General features: G+C 46.4%; 1 protein-coding gene across 1 annotated transcript in view; it reads right to left on the reverse strand.

Moving 5' to 3' along the window:
* ano3 (anoctamin 3) overlaps positions 1-16,705 on the reverse strand; it is a 661,351-nt gene that overhangs the window by 13,272 nt on the left and 631,374 nt on the right. The window contains exons 25-27 of the mRNA XM_072466663.1: positions 7,197-7,344; positions 4,289-4,369; positions 193-298 (exon numbers count right to left, since the gene is read on the reverse strand). Of these exons, the coding sequence (XP_072322764.1) occupies positions 193-298; positions 4,289-4,369; positions 7,197-7,344 (335 nt within the window). The remainder of the gene's footprint in view (positions 1-192; positions 299-4,288; positions 4,370-7,196; positions 7,345-16,705) is intronic.

The following is a 16,705-nucleotide window of genomic DNA, read 5'->3' on the forward strand; positions in this document are numbered from 1 at the left end:
GAATCCTGCTGGCTATGTTTACAACATAATGTAACTCTGATCAGTCCAACATTGTAGCTACAGAATTGTTTTCCATTTTGCATGTCCCCATTATATTGTCAAAGTTCACTCCAAATAACGTTCCTACGATGTGGTGAAGTCGGAAACAGCAACATTGTTCAATCACATCGAGACATAAATTACATGACTGACCTCAAACACGATGATGAAAGCTAAACGTGCAGCTAGAACGTGCCAGAATTGTAACGTGAACTCATATTGATTGGGATCCCCTGGAGGAGCTCTGTAGTCTCTGTACCTTGAAGCAAAAATGGAGTTAGAACCCGTTAGTCAGTACAAATGATTAACCGTTTGCTCTGTTGAAGGTAGACCAAGACAATAACCAAGTTAGTTTGGAATTTGAAAGCCTTTCTGTTATCTCCTGGTGTTTACAGTTTAAATCCAGCGAGCTGAGCCCCAGTGATTGATCTTCAGACCTGTTGGGTTTTGATGCTACTGCAGCATGGAATGAAGTGTAAACACACAAGAGCGGCCTGGGCTTTGCAGTTGTAATGATGGCGAAACTCTTAATGACGGCTGTCATTACAATCACAATGCTGACAGCACAAAATCCAGAAGCTGCTGTCAATATCTGTCTGCTCTCCACATCGTACAATGTTGAACGTCCTGCAGATGGTAATCTTCTAGATTTCATCGTACTGATGAGAACGTCCCCCTTTCCACTATTGCTGTTACAATAAAACCCTGAAAAAGGTACTCCTTGTCAATGAGTTTTTAACAGCAGAATAAATCATGAGTATTGCTCACAAACCTCTCTGGCCCTGAAAAGAACATTTTATCTATTTCTGACAAATTCTGTAGTTTTTATTAGCATAATACATTATTTATTTTGACATTTTTTGAATGATATTTTAACTTCTAATGTGCCACTCCCAATATTTTTTTTACTTTTAGTAAAATTTACAAAAAAAGATAAGGATAATTTGTGAGTTTACTTCTTGGTTTGCTGTCTGTGAGAATTCTTCAATGTGATTGGCTGTTCACATTGCTGGGTGCCAAGACATCCCCATGACTTGCTACAAGATTGAAATTAATATCGGGAAAGGACAAATCACCTGATTGCGGGGTCTTTGTGGGCAGCTTTGTTCGAGCGCGTGGATTGCGTTGTTACCTTATTACTGACTGCAAAATTTACGATTGATAACTCACTTACGTTGGTCATCCAAAGTCCCAATGGGAACAGCACTGTACAGAGCACGTGCTGAACTGAGGGATTCAACATTTACTCTACCAGAGGTTTATATTTTCCATTCAAACTTGTGAATAATCTATTTATGGTAGCATTGGGCTCCAGTGCATTGGAACATAGCTGCACAGCAGAATTGGAGGCAAGGGCATTGCCTGGACCTCCACTCCGTTCAGCCACACCTCACGATGAGCTGACTAGATGGCCGGAATATTCTGAGCGGGTGAGCAATCCTTTCAGTGGACTGAAAACAGGACCTAGTTCCACACAGAACTCATTGTCTCCCAGGCTTTAGTTTAATTGATAACGGAACAATGCCTGGTAAGACGATTGGGAAAACTTCAGGAAGATTGGAGTCTTAAGTATTGGGCAATTTAACGGCTAAAGGCCGTTTAGAATGTGTTAGCCTGCAGTGGTCATGTTTTTTCAAAAAAATAATTCTGTTTTGCAGGGCCTGGGTGCTTTTAACAGCCAGACGATGAAATTGATATAGGAATGTGTCTATCAGTCTGGGCTAACGGACTGTGGTTTAACTGGGGAAGTCCTAGGGGAGTTAATGTGCGTCGCAGCCTGCAGAGATAATTTTTTTTGGCTTGGGGAGATGAGGTCATTGATGGGCGGAGCCAAGGAATGCGGAGAGACATTTTTGAAGAGCTTTAGAGAGACATTTGTTTGGAAAAAGCTGTGGAGAGAGGAGCTGAATTCTGACATGCCTGATGCTGAATCCACAGTAAAATAGATTGAGAGCTGGTATGTTTCTTTTCTTGTTGTTTAATGGGAAATTGAGTTGTAGTGTTTAAGGAGTTGATCTTTTTGGGTGTGAAGTTAAAAAAGTTGAGTATTTTAATTCATAATAAGGTTTTGTGTTGAAAATAAACCAACTCGCTATTTCTTTATGCGGTTGCTCCTGGAACGGATCATTCTTTCCGCACAGACTTACAAATAAAGTAAAATATGGGGGTTTTGGTCCAGTATCTGAGCCACTATTGGTCTCTGGTCTGGGATTGTAATATTGGATGTGTTCTTCCTCTTCGCATTCCCTGGTGCATTCCCCAAGGCAAAACTCAACCAGTCAGAGTCAACTTTCCTTTTCGGAATTTAAAGAAAAGCTTGGGGGGTGTGGGGGGTTGGATTGGAATAATTGTTCCCTGGTGCATTCTCCGTGGCAACACTTGGGCCAATCAAAGTGAACTCGGCAACCATTCAACATCCTTCTCTCATGCAGAATAAATTGTTCTTCCCTCTGAAATTTGATATTCTTGCATCTGTCCTGATAAGTGCAAGACAACAAGCTGCGACAGCATGTCTCTTCTTTTCAGCAATGTTCAACCTCTGTACTGCCAAGTGACTGTTTGCAGCTTTCTTTCAATATAATTTCAACACAGGTGGAGAAGGTAGTCAAGAAGGCATACGGCATGCTTGCCTTCATTGGCCGGGGCATTGAGTATAAAAATTGGCAAGTCATGTTGCAGCTGTATAGAACCTTAGTTCGGCCACACTTGGAGTATAGTGTTCAATACTGGTTGCCACACTACCAGAAGGATGTGGAGGCTTTAGAGAGGGTGCAGAAGAGATTTACCAGGATGTTGCCTGGTATGGAGGGCATAAGCTGTGAGGAGCGGTTGAATAAACTCGATTTGTTCTCACTGAAACGACGGAGGTTGAGGGGCAACCTGATAGAAGTCGACAAAATTATATGGGGCATAGACAGAGTGGATAGTCAGAGGCTTTTTCCCAGGGTAGAGGGGTCAATTACAAGGGGGCATAGGTTTAAGGTGCGAGGGGCAAGGTTTAGAGGTGATGTATGAGGCAACGTTTTTACACAGAGGGTAGTGGGTGCCTGGAACTCGCTGCCGGAGGTGGTGGTGGAAGCAGGGACGATAGTGACATTTAAGGGGCATCTTGACAAATACATGAATAGGATGGGAATAGAGGGATACGGACCCCAGAAGTGTAGAAGGTTTTAGTTTAGACGGGCAGCATGGTCGGCGCAGGCTTGGAGGGCCGAAGGGCCTGTTCCTGTGCTGTACATTTCTTTGCTCTTTGTTCAATGGTCCAACATATTTTCGCACTGGGGCATCAAATGCTGAAATCTCCAACCAGACGTATTAAAAAAAGGAAAAGAAAAATTTTAAAATGTATAACACACAGGCCGGAAATCTCTGGCCGTTGGGATTCCCTGTTCCCGCTGGCAGCGTACCCCCTCTCATGGGTTTCCCAGATGCGTGGGATGGCATCAATGGGAAATCCCATTGACAAGGGGCGAAGAAAGAATTCTGGCGCCAGTGAAGGTGCGCCGTCGGGAAAAGCAAGGCCGGGGAAACCGAAGTATAAACAACTACCTTTGTGCTAAAATTCTTTATTGTGGACTTAACTGTAATTTTATATTAAAAAATAAACTACTAAAGGTCTAAATTGCAACTTAGCACTTCCGGTAGCTTGCCATCTCACCCTCTCACCCTGAGATGCCTTTCCAGTTCATCCCCCGCCCCCCCCCCCCCCCCCCCCTCATCCTAAGTTATCTTGCTGGTTCACCCCTCTCAGCCCGAGGGGCTTTGCGGGTTCCCCCTCACCCTTGTTGATGCCTTCTCTCTCCTGTACATCAGCGGTGCACCATGGTGAGCTGTGTGCTCACCTTTAAACTCCCCTTGGAGGTAAACTCGCCAGGTTCCTGTTGTTAAACAATCGCTGTTAATGGCGGGCAATCGTTTGAGCGTGGGGGGGATGACCATTATGTTAAATCCTCCAAATCTGATAGCGGATGGAGTGTGAGTGTGTGTGTGTGGCGGGGGGTGGGGGGGGGGGGCGTTGGGGGGGGTGAGGCAGAAATTAATTGCCACATCTCATTGTAAGTAGGTCCAAGCTGAGATCTGAGCCTAATACTCTTTGTTTCGATACAACAGTTCTGTTTGGATCGTCCCATCATTGGCAAGGTCAGGGCCACATTAGATCTGGGTGATTACTCAGTCAAGCCTCCAAAGTGGATCCTGCGGGGGGGAAGAGAGAGAAAGAATCTCCTTCGTTTGACAGAATTATATTCACCTGCAGTAGCCGTTACCATTTGTCCCAAAATCGTTTATAGCGAAGACGGACAAGCTGCTATTTACATAGCCTTTTAAGCACCTGCAATAAAAATTGAACATGTCACATATCTGTGAAAAATAACACAAATTATGCAACACATTCACCTGCACATGCTCTTGATGTATTCTGTTCATAGGCTTAAAATCCCCAAATAATTCCTCCAGTTCCCATTATGCTTCTCCGTTCCCTAGCCAGATTGATCAACAGAATTGGAGGACAAATCCTTTTGAGTTCTTAGCCCTCAATAGGTTTTACGATCTGCATCTTTCTTTCCAAGGTTAGTCTGGAATATCCCTGCCCCAGATCATCAGTTCATAGTATATAAATTTGCTTGAATTATGTGTAATATTGGGCCACGGCACATTTTGTAGAACTGGGACTATTTCTGGCCCACAATTTGTACTTTGCTAACCTCATGTATCTGTTGACTGTTGAGCAGAGTGAGGGACAGATTAATTTCAGGAACGGTACGGTCAATATTCACTCTCTTTTGAAGGGTAAATGGTGCAGGAGATTCATGAGATTGGCTTGAGGGACGAAGCACCAGAGTTACATGGTTTAACTTGCAGAAGTCGGAGCGGTTCTTCTTGAATAAAAGCTGAGAGGAGATGTGATAGAGGAATTCAAAATCATGAGGAGCCTGTACAAAGTGGATCAGGGAAATCTGTTCCCATTGGATGAAGGATTAAGAGCCAGAGAACTTAGATTTAAGGTAACTGGCAGAAGGAATAATGGCAACAAAAGGGAAAATATTTTCACACAGCAAGCGGTTGGGAGTCTGGAATTCACTACCTGAGTTGGTGATACATAAAAATGTTCCCTCTACATCTTCTGCCACTAATTTTGAATCTATGTCCCTTGGTTCTAGAATTCTCCACCAAGGGAAGCAATTTTATCCTGTAATTGTTCAAAGCATCTTCATCATCTACAAAGCTCAAAGCAGGAGTGTGACGGAATATTCTTCAGTCACCTGGATGGATGCAGTCGAGATGAGAGACGTCAAATGTGCTATAACAACACTCAGAAAGCTTCTCATCACCCAAGACAGAGCATTGTACTCAATCAGTGTTTGTCAATATCCAGCTCCGCACATGGCTACAGTCAGTCAGATGTACAGGATGCATTACAGCACCTCACTCATTGGATTTTCCCCCAATTCAACGTTCCGACTTGGACAAATACTGGTACTTTCATGATCAAGGGGTTAAAAATCAGGAATTTCCTGTCTAACAACAGCTTCTTCGCCCTGGGGACTGCAAAGGTTCATCTGTCAAACACCTCCACCCCCAATTAAAGGATAATTAGGGATGGACAATAAATGTAGGTGTGTTAGTACAGTCCAAACCTGAGAACCAATATGAAACAAAACAGCAGCAGAAAAGGGCTTCCAGGATGGGGGATTGATATCAAGACACGGGACTAATTTTAAGAAACAGCTGACAAATCCAATGAGGAAATAACAAAGAGGAATGAGATTAAATAGACTGCAGGGGATGCGTCACTTAACCATGTCTTTTGACCTTATACTTAGGAGACGGAAGATATCGAATGACTGTGCATCCATGAGTGAGAAGCAGTCCCATTGTCAAGGGTTAATGCAATGTCTAAATCAACCACTCGGGGGAGCTAGATGTACAACTATATAGGGCATTGATGCTAAACCTTGGGGGGTAAGAGGTTGAGGAGAAAGTTAGAGTACAGACTGAATGAAAGATAGTGTGAGTGAGAGAAGATCATAGTTAATGTAATAGTGTAGAGGTTAGCAGTAGATGAGTGTAGCTTATATGTTTATTATCAACTGTGTATTATATGGGAGTAAGTATCGAATCCAATTAAATATTGTTAATAAATTTATAGCTTTGTTCAATTTAAAAGCTATTTATGGTCTTTGTGAACACTACGCCAGCCATCTTGAATTTAGCAAAACAAAGAACACCGTAAGAGTGAGTGCCTCAGGTCTCATCAAACACATCTTACGAATTACCCAGACTGTCTCGAAGGAGGAGTGACTAGTTCCTACAATTTTTATGGACTATGTTTCAGCCCTAATTCCCCCTCCCCCCCACCCCCCTGCTTCTCAGATGTTGCTGAGTGGGTATTTCTGAAGGTTACATCAGTAAAATAAATTTGAAAATGTACTCAATGTACTCGTGAGCTCATGAGAGCTCATGGGAGCTGTCAGGGGTGCAGATCTTTGGACTGTACCTTCCTTGGGAGTTGCTGGCACTCACTATTTTTTACCCCCTCTGTTTACAATGCTGGTGTTTTATGTTTCATGGAACAGAAGTCAGAGCGATTTTACAGCTTAACTATACTTAAAGCAGTTATATGGTGAATATAGAAAAGTATTTTTATCCGTTTGACATCTCTCATCTCGACTGCATTAGCGTGAAGAGGAATTAACAATACACATCTGGCAAATGTTATGGACATTTAAACACAGGGTCAAAATTCACAGCACCCATTAACTCCAGTCTATCTGAAAACTGCTTCGCTGCCACGGACCTTTTAGTACTGGTATTCCATTGACTACTTGTTTGCACCATATTAATATCTTCCCCAAGACAATCAAAAACACATAGTTTACTAGCTTAATAAGATGCTTAATTGCACCACATTATGGAACTCTTCAATTGACATAGGAAGGAGGTAGTTTCAATTGCACTTAATTTGCTAGAGGTGCTTCATGCTACATTATTTTTGTTGCTCTCCCAGATGCGAAGGATGGACAGCCCTCATTGACTACTGTTTGAAAGGACATTGTCGGCTTTTGAACTAGCTAGGAATCCTCCAAGGACACAACATACAATACAGTGACGGGTTGTTTCGATTTGGCTATGTGTAGAAGCACAGGAAAGTGGAGTACTTCTCTTGTGTGTATCCCTGATCTGCACAAGGACCGTATTTGAATGCGTAGACAAAGCGAGGAATGTAATCCGAGGTAATGGCAATCACAAAAGCATTGGTGATCACAGCAAGTACTCCGATTCCTTCCAGGATCCCATACCAGATCCCTAGTAAAGAAAGAAAAAATCACTCTTTATAATATTCTTCATTTAATAATATCTGCTAGGAAATGCAACAGTGAAAGATTAACGCATACAATCAGCAAAGCAGCAACAGGAGCTATGACATAATGAATTTTAAATAAACTCGCCCGCGGCTCACATGGAAACAACTTTGTTTCTTTTTGACAATTGTTATTCTACCCTTCTGTAACTTGAACTGTCATCTGTACAAAATAACATTTAGTCCACAGCCGGTGCTGTGTACTGTACATCCAGTACAACTAGATGCTAATAAACCTTTCAAACTGACAAATGAAATGCTTTTACACTTACCGTTAGCCATTGTGTAGCATTGCCAGCCCTGATTCTACTATTTGAACAAACCAAGGCTTTAAGTAAGCTCTCAGAAAGTTGATGGAAAATTATTTGTCTATTGGACATTTCTGTCCATCTGGCGGATCATTCAATGTCACATTTGCACACCTGCTGCTGAACTACACATTGCAGTTACAATTACAAGACAACTTTGCGCTTGTTTATCCACAAATGTAAACAACAGAATATTTCACAGTCATTATAATAATCTTTATTGTCACAAGTAGGCTTACATTAACACTGCAATGAAGTTACTGTGAAAAGCCCCTAGTCGCCGCACTCCAGCGCCTGTTCGGGTACACTGAGGGAGAATTCAGAATGTCCAATTCACCCAACAGCATGTCTTCCGGGACTTGTGGGAGGAAACCGGAGCACCCGGAGGAAACCCACGCAGACACGAGGAGAACGTGCAGACTCTGCACAGACAGTGGCCCAAGCTGGGAATCGAACCCGGGACCCTGGCGCTGTGAAGCAACAGTGCTAACCACTGTGCTACCCTACCATGCCGCTGACCGTTAATATGGCTAATCTGCCCTTCCAAAAGGCCTAAGTACAAGATTAAAGTCTGTATAAAAAAACTCCAAGCTATATAACTCCAGTCTCTTTTTTGACTGAAAGTCAGATTGCGTCAGAATTAATGTGATGCATCTCACGCTCAATGGTTCATGACCTGACTCAAAATGTGGTTTTGAAACCCACCAAACTTTTCCTGATTATAAATCTCGCACCTGACGTGTAGATTGCAATGGAAATCGTTGACTTCCCAGATCGTAAGTTTTATTAAGCCATGAGTAAAAAGAATTAAAACTGAAGTTAGAAAGGTGTATGCATAGGCCTGGGTTTTCCACCGGTCGGGTCGGACGTGTGCACTCAGCGATCCTGCAAGCGTACGCGGAGCACGTTGCCAGGTCGCGGTTGGCCCTGGAGTGCAATTTCACACTGACTGGCCAATTTCCGGGTGATCCAGCGTGAAACGCACTCTGTGAAAGGCTGAGCACCGCTGGGGAGGGCAGAAGAGGGCAAGAAAAGGAAGGATGCGGGCTGGCATTTTTAATGGGGAGGGGGCAGGGGGGGACAGCCATTGTGGAGTTGGCCCATGGAAAATAAATATCGATGTCAAACCTATGCCACGAGGGTCCAGGCAGCACCTCCACATACAGACCTCGGTTCCCAGACACATTTGTTAACTTTATTTCAGCCCTCCCTGGATTGAGGTGGCAGCTAAAATGTAAAGGCCGCCTTGCCAACTGACCTGCCAATTGCAAAAGCAGGTGGGCCTATCAATGCCTGCTTGATTTTCAGCGGACGCACCTGCCCACCTGCCGACTGAAATATTACGCCAGTGCGCAATGAAGTTGGGACGCACGCCCCGATGCACTCTCCTCAGTGCGCAATGACGTTGGGACGCACGCCCCGATGCACCCTCCTCAGTGCGCAATGATGTTGGGGCGCACGCCCCGATGCACCCTCCTCAGTGCGCAATGACGTTGGGGCGCACGCCCCGATGCACTCTCCTCAGTGCGCAATGACATTGGGACGCGCGCCCCGATGCACTCTCCTGTGATTTCCCGTGCTTCTGCGTCAGGCAGACACCCGTCGGCCATCAACGTCAAATTCAGGCCAGAGGGGAATGCCAGAATCTGGGGCAAAATTCTCCGGAAACAGCGCGGTGTCCGCCCACTGGCGCAAATCAGACGGGCTTCGCGCCACCCCAAAGGTGCGGAATGCTCCGCATCTTTGGGGGCCGAGCCCCAACCTTGAGGGGCTAGGTCGACGCCGGACGAATTTCCGCCCCGCCAGCTGGCGGAAAAGGCCTTTGGTGCCCCGCCAGCTGGCGGGGAAATGACATCTCCGGGCGGCGCATGTGCGGGAGCGTCAGCGGCCTCTGACAGCTTCCCACGCATGCGCAGTGGAGGGAGTCTCTTCTGCCTCCGCCATGGTGGAGACCGTGGCGGAGGCGGAAGGGAAAGAGTGCCCCCACGGCACAGGCCCGCCCGCGGATCGGTGGGCTCCGATCACGGGCCAGGCCACCGTGGGGGCACCCCCCGGGGCCAGATCGCCCCGCGCCCTCCCCAGGACCCCGGAGTCCGCCCGCGCTGCCTTGTCCCGCCGGTAAGGTAGGTGGTTTAATTCACGCCGGCGGGACAGGCATTTTAGCGGCGGGACTTCGGCCCATATGGGCCGGATAATCGCGCGGGGGGGGGCCCGTCAACCGGCGCGCCGCAATTCCCGCCCCCGCCGAATATCCGGTGCCGGAGACTTCGGCAACCGGCGGGGGCGGGATTCACGCCAGCCCCCGCCGATTCTCCGACCCGGCGGGGGGGTCGGAGAATCTCGCCCCTGAAGTTCACAAATGGTTGTTGAACCAAGTTCCATAAATGCTGGAATCAACGATACTTCAGGTACTCCTATCGATAAATGGATGAGTGAGTTGACACTGAGATATCTAGCGGAGTGAAGCACCCACACATGCCGGATGTGACAAACATCTGTACAATAGGAACCCTTGATTGTAAAGGACCAGCAGGAAATCTAACTTAGTATGTACACAATGCAAAATGTAATGAGGGACGACCCGAAAAAATACGGAAAACACAAGACCCATGCATCCCATGTGAATAATGGCCAGTGCTGAGCTATAAAAACACTCTTTCTCTTCCCCAGAAGCACAATAAAACATTGAGTATTCTAATGGCGACAGATCCAGGAGGTATCACGTCATCATTAATGGTTACACAAGGACACTTGATTTAATATTGGACATGATTGTACAAAAATGACAGGAGGAGAGCTGCGTTTCCCGCCCTTGTGAAAATGGGAAGTTTTGTGTTTGGTGAGGTGGGGGGTGGGGTGGCCCGACTTAGGATTTTCAGCCACTCCTGACACGACAGTGGGAATCAGTGGGAAACCAGTGGGAAACACAAATAAGTGAGATCCTTAGGGTGCAAAGCATGCATGTCCCCATCAAAAGTAAGAATGGCACTGCCAAGTCTAGACCCCCATGGTTGTCTAGAATAATACAGGGGAAGATTAAACAGAGAAATAAAGCTTATGATAGTCACAAAAACTCTACATACAGATAGCCTAGAGGAGTATAGAAAGTACAGGGATCAAGTAAAAAAAAAGTAAAAGAGGCAGCATGGAACATGGAACATAGAACAGTACAGCACAGAACAGGCCCTTCGGCCCTCGATGTTGTGCCGTGCTTTGTCCGAAACCAAGATCAAGCTATCCCACTCCCTTTCATTCTGGTGTGCTCCATGTGCCTATCCAATAACCGCTTGAAAGTTCCTAAAGTGTCCAAATCCACTATCACAGCAGGCAATCCATTCCACACCCTAACCACTCTCTGAGTAAAGAACCTACCTCGGACATCCCTCCTATATCTCCCAATGTGGCACAGTGGTTAGCACTGCAGCCTACAGCGCTGAGGGCCCGGGTTCGAATCCAGTCACTGGGTCACTGTCCGTATAGAGATTCTCCCACTGTCTGCGTGGGTTTCATCCCCATAGCCCAAGGATGTGTAGGTTAGGTGGATTGGCCGGGCTAAATTGCTCCTTAATTGGAATAAAAGAAATTGGGTACTTTAAATTTATTTTTAAAAAGTAATAAAGAAATCAAAGGCAGGGCATAAAAAAACATTAGCAAACAAGATTAAGGAAAACCCAAAGATGTTTTACCAGTATATAAAGGGCAAAAAGATAGTGAAGGAAAAAGTGGGATCTATCAGATATGAAGAAGAGAACTTGTGTGAAGATACAGGGGATATGGGGAAGAGTTTTAAATTATTCCTTTGTCTCCGTATTCACAAAGGAAAGGGCTGATGGAGATATGGTAATCCAACAGGACAAATGTGAAATATTGGATAAAATAATCATAGTGAGAGAGGAAGGGTGATAGGAGTTAGAATTCTTGAAAGTGGATAAGTCGCCAGGGCCGGATGCATTGTTTCCTAGGATGTTGAATGAGGTCAGAGGGGAAATAACAGATGCTCTAAGCATTATTTTCCAATATTCACACAACACAGGGGAGATGCCAGAAGACTGGAGGGATGCAAATGTGGTTCCATAGTTTAAAAACGGTACGAAGGAACGGTCAAACAATTATAGGCCAGTTAGTCTTGTTTCAGTGGTGGGCACATTACTGAGAAAGTAATGGACTAGTCAGGGATTTGTTAAGGGAAAGTCATGCCATACAAATTTGATGGAATTCTTTGAGGAAGTGACAAGGAGGATCGATGAGGGTAGTGCAATGGATGTTGTCTACATGGATTTCAGTAAGGTATTTGACAAGGTCCCACCTGGCAGACTGGTCAAAAAGGTAAAAGCCCTTGGGATACAGGGTAATGTGGCAAATTGGATTCAAAGTTGGCTTAGTAACAGGAAAGGAAGGGTAATGGTGGATGGCTGCCCTTGCAGATGGAAAGCTATTTAAAGTGGTCTACTGTAGGGCTCAGTGTTGGGACCCCTGCTGTTTGTTTTATATATTAATGAGTTTGATTTGAATGTGGGGCTGGAGGATTGTAGCTAAGAAGAGAGACTGGGGTTGTTTCCCTTGGAACAGAAAAGACTGAAGAGGTGACATGATTGAGGTATACAAATGGTGAGGTATAGAGATGGAGCAGGCTGGAGGAACCTGCAGAGAGTTCAAAAACCAGGGGTCATAGATTCCAGCTAAGTGGCAGAAGGATTAGAGGGGACATGGGCAGCACAGTAGCATAGTGGTTAGCACAATTGCTTCACCGCTCCATGGTCCCAGGTTCGATTCCTGGCTTGGGTCACTGTCTGTGCGGAGTCTGCACGTCCTCCCCGTGTGTGCGCGGGTTTCCTCCAGGTGCTCCGGTTTCCTCCCACACTCCAAAGATGTGCAGGTTAGGTGGATTGGCCACGCTAAATTGCCCTTAGTGTCGGGTGGGGTTGCTGGGTCGTGGGGATAGGGTGGAGGTGTTGACCTTGGGTAGGGTGCTCTTTCCAAGAGCCGGTGCAAACTCGATGGGCCGAATGGCCTCCTTCTGCACTGTAAATTTTATGAAATTCGATGAAATGTTTTACGCAGTGGGTGGTGGGTGTCTGGAATTCATTGCCCAAGTTGGTGGTGGACCCAGAGACCCTAAACTCTTTTAAAAAGTACCTGGATTTTCTGTAAGTGATGTAAGCTGCAGGGTTATGAGCCGTTTGCCGGAAGATGAGATTATAAAAGGCACCTGGGTGTCTTTGGGTCGGCATAGACCAGATGGACTGAATGGCCCCCTGTTGCGCTGTATCTTTTCTACGGTTCTGTGGAAAATGGGCTGTGAATTCACTGTTGCCAATTCCACACTTAGGCCAGAAACCAATTTCTTCCCACTGTGCTCACAGTGTGTACCAAAATTGTTTACCAATGCTTCAATAATTAGGATATGTCGAGGAGAAAGGCACACTGCAGCTAAAATAGGATTTAGGGCTCTGAAAGCTATCGGTTCCGTTGGCCATCAGTGTCATCTCCATATTTCTGCAACCAGTAACCTTCAGTTAGGCCCAAAATAGCTCCTGCATTAATGCGTGCCTATGACACATCCGGCTTCACAGAGATATCTTGCTGAAAAGGTATAACAATTGTTACTTACCAGATTACGTTAGGTCATTTGACACCAAACCATCCTACCTATACTCCCTGGTCAAAAAGCCCAAGTAAGCTATAATTAGAAGGTAACTTTTGGGTATATCTTCGATTTGTGGGGATTTCAAGGAAGATTAGAACATCGAATGAAGAAGACGCTTCTCATCTTCAGACTCAGGTCAAATTTTCTGCGTTTGTGTTGGTAACATCAAATCTCGTCGTTATTTCCCATGGTCTGTTACGCTCTCTTGAGAAGTGAGGCAAGCAGGTTGGTTGCGGAGAATCAGCTATTTTGTGTCACCTTCAAGAACTCAATAAGTGTGACATCCATATTTACCAAGCATCGCAGGTTGGCAAAGAGCCCAATTAAAACAGTGAGGAGGTTGTTTCTCTCACATGTGTTTTGTTGTGCTCTTGACGTAGCATAAGCTGCTCCCTTGATGTGCACTCTGACAAAGGAAGGTTCAGACTTGGAGATAGCTTTAACACGTTTATTAAACTATTAACAATTCTCCTGCTTGGATTCAACGCTACTGTTAATCCTGCTATAGCTGCTCAGACTGACGAACCAGTCTGCTACAATCCACGTGGTGAGAGTGATGTTCAATCAACGCTGTGTCTGTACTCACTGAGAGTCTCCACTGGAAAGAGGAAGATCATGTGTGCAGTGTCCTTATATATGGGTTGGTGTAATGCCCCCCTGTGGTAGTGTCACCTTTGTGTGTATTGTGAATGCCCATTGGTCGTGTCCTATCTTACTGACCTATTGGTTGACTGTCAGTGTGTCATGTCTCTGGTGTTCCCTCTAGTGTCTAGCTAGGTGCAGTGTATGTACATTAACCCTTTGTGTACTTACAATGATGTATATCACCACAACATGCAGCATGGTACAACCTCCTGGGCTAGAGCGTGGTCAATTCCAGCCCCACTTGACTCGGAATCGCAACACAGTTGAAATTAATCAATATTTTGTGGAAAAACACCTGAAGTTTTTGGTCCTTGGCTGCCCAGTAACTACAGTCACCAGGTTTGTAATTTTGAACACAATTATGTTAATTAATGACAATAAGTATAATTAAAAATGCAGCAAATATGATCTAATTCCTAACCCACCTCCCCCCACTTAAACTCACCCCACCCTCTATACACAAACACAGACAACACAGAGGACAGAAGAGGGGTGCAAAAATAATAATGAAAGTAAAAAGATAAGAGTCTTTGTTGCAAATGGTTGTTTTTTGCACCTTTCTTCAATCTCGGCACTAAGTTCGAGGTTTTATGTTTCCTGTTTGCAATGGTTTTCACTGCAGATTCAATCTGGGGCGAAATTCTCCGGTATCGGCGCGACGTCCGCCGACTGGCGCCCAAAACGGCGCAAATCAGTCGGGCATCGCGCCGCCCCAAAGGTGCGGAATGCTCCGCATCTTTGGGGGCCTAGCCCCAACCTTAAGGGGCTAGGCCGGCGCCGGACGAATTTCCGCCCCGCCAGCTGGCGGAAAAGGCCTTTGGTGCCCCGCCAGCTGGCGCGGAAATGACATCTCCGGGCGGCGCATGCGCGGGAGTGTTAGCGGCCGCTGACGGCATTCCCGCGCATGCGCAGTGGAGGGAGTCTCTTCCGCCTCTGCCATGGTGGCGACCGTGGCGAAGGGGGAAGGGAAAGAGTGCCCCCACGGCACAGGCCCGCCCGCGGATCGGTGGGCCCTGATCGCGGGCCAGTCCACCGTGGGGGCACCCCCCGGGCCAGATCGCCCCGCGCCCCCCCCACCCAGAACCCCGGAGCCCGCCCACGCCGCCTTGTCCCGCCGGTAAGGTAGGTGGTTTAATCTACGCCGGCGGGACAGGCAATTTATCGGCGGGACTTCGGCCCATCCGGGCCAGAGAATCGCGAGGGAGGGGGGGCAGCCAACCGGCGCGGCGTGATTCCCGCCCCCGCCGAATATCCGGTGCCGGAGAATTCGGCAACCGGCGGGGGCGGTATTCACGCCAGCCCCCGGCGATTCTCCGACCCGGCGGGGGGTCGGAGAATCTCGCCCCAGGTCTCTGCAGTTTGAGAAATACAGAAGCTTTCCTGGAGAGAGAGAGCGAGAAAAGAGAGCAGATCTTTTCCACCGAGTGTCCGGGTCTCCAACTCCAGTTGCAACTACAGTCTGCCCTGTAGTGTTCTCCTCTTTGGTTCCCTTTTCGGGATCCTCCTTATCAACTCCAACAAGTCCCATGGGCTTTCCTCACAACTTCCAACTTGCTGGATCAATGTGTCCTATCTTACTACAATGGCCACACCGAGGCTTTCGAGTCTCACTTTCACCCTCAGTACCTTCCTTCCTGGTCTGAGGAGGAGATCTTGGAAAATTGCCAGTTCTCCATTTCTTAACTTGGCTACTTGCCTTCCTTTCACTCTCCCACTTCCGATCCTTTTCTGGATTATGGGGGTGATGGAACAAAGGTCTAAATTTATGGATCAGCTCATTATCGTCAGCCATTACTGCTGCTTGTCTAGCGGTTTTCACCTTTTAGTCTTCAACATGGGATCTCATCACAGCAGGTAGACGATTCTTAAACTTCTCGAAGTAAATGATCTCTCAGAGCCTCATAGGTCGTTTCAACACCCAAAGCTCGTACCCAGCTATTAAAATTGTCCTGCTTGACCCTTTCAAAGTCGGCAAACCCCTGTCCCGGCTGCGTCCTTAAATGACAAAACTTTTCCCGATATGCTTTGGGAACCAATTCATTTGCGCCCAGAATTTTTACCTCATCAGAATTCTTAGACACCCCTTCTGACAGAGAAGCATAAACCTCCCCGCCAATTTACTTTGTGTAATATCCACTTTTCTTTTGGCCACTCCATTTGGGTTGCTGTTTTCTCAAATACCATTTCTCAAACTGGTATAAAAAGGTTTCTACGTCCTTCTCTTCAAACCTGTATAAATGTAAACATATCACCACTGGGTTCTGTTCCAGGATTAACTCCCCTCTCGCTCCTGCAGCCCCCTTTTAATTTCCAGTGTGTTAAACTTGAACTCTTTCTCTTTTGCTTTTTCCTCTCTCTCTAATTGCAACCTTCTAATTTCAGAATTAGTGCAAAATTAGTCCTTTCCAAAATGGTGCTTCGAAAATGTGTTCCTTCTTCCTCAACCGTGATTTCCCACCTTCAGTTATGGACAGGGCCCTCAACAGTGTGCGGTCCATCTCCCGCGCCGCTACCCTCGCCCCCTCCACTCCCTCCCAGAACAAGGATAGAGTCCCCCTCGTTCTCACATTTCATCCCACCAGCCTCCGAATGCGAAGCATAATCCTCCGCCATTTTCGCCAACTCCAGCGTGATGCCACGACCAAACACATCTTCCCTTCACTCCCTCTGTCAGCATTCCGCAGAGACCGTTCCCTCCGAGACAAG

This window comes from Scyliorhinus torazame, chromosome 10 (assembly GCF_047496885.1).
Source record: "Scyliorhinus torazame isolate Kashiwa2021f chromosome 10, sScyTor2.1, whole genome shotgun sequence".
NCBI lineage: Eukaryota > Metazoa > Chordata > Chondrichthyes > Carcharhiniformes > Scyliorhinidae > Scyliorhinus > Scyliorhinus torazame.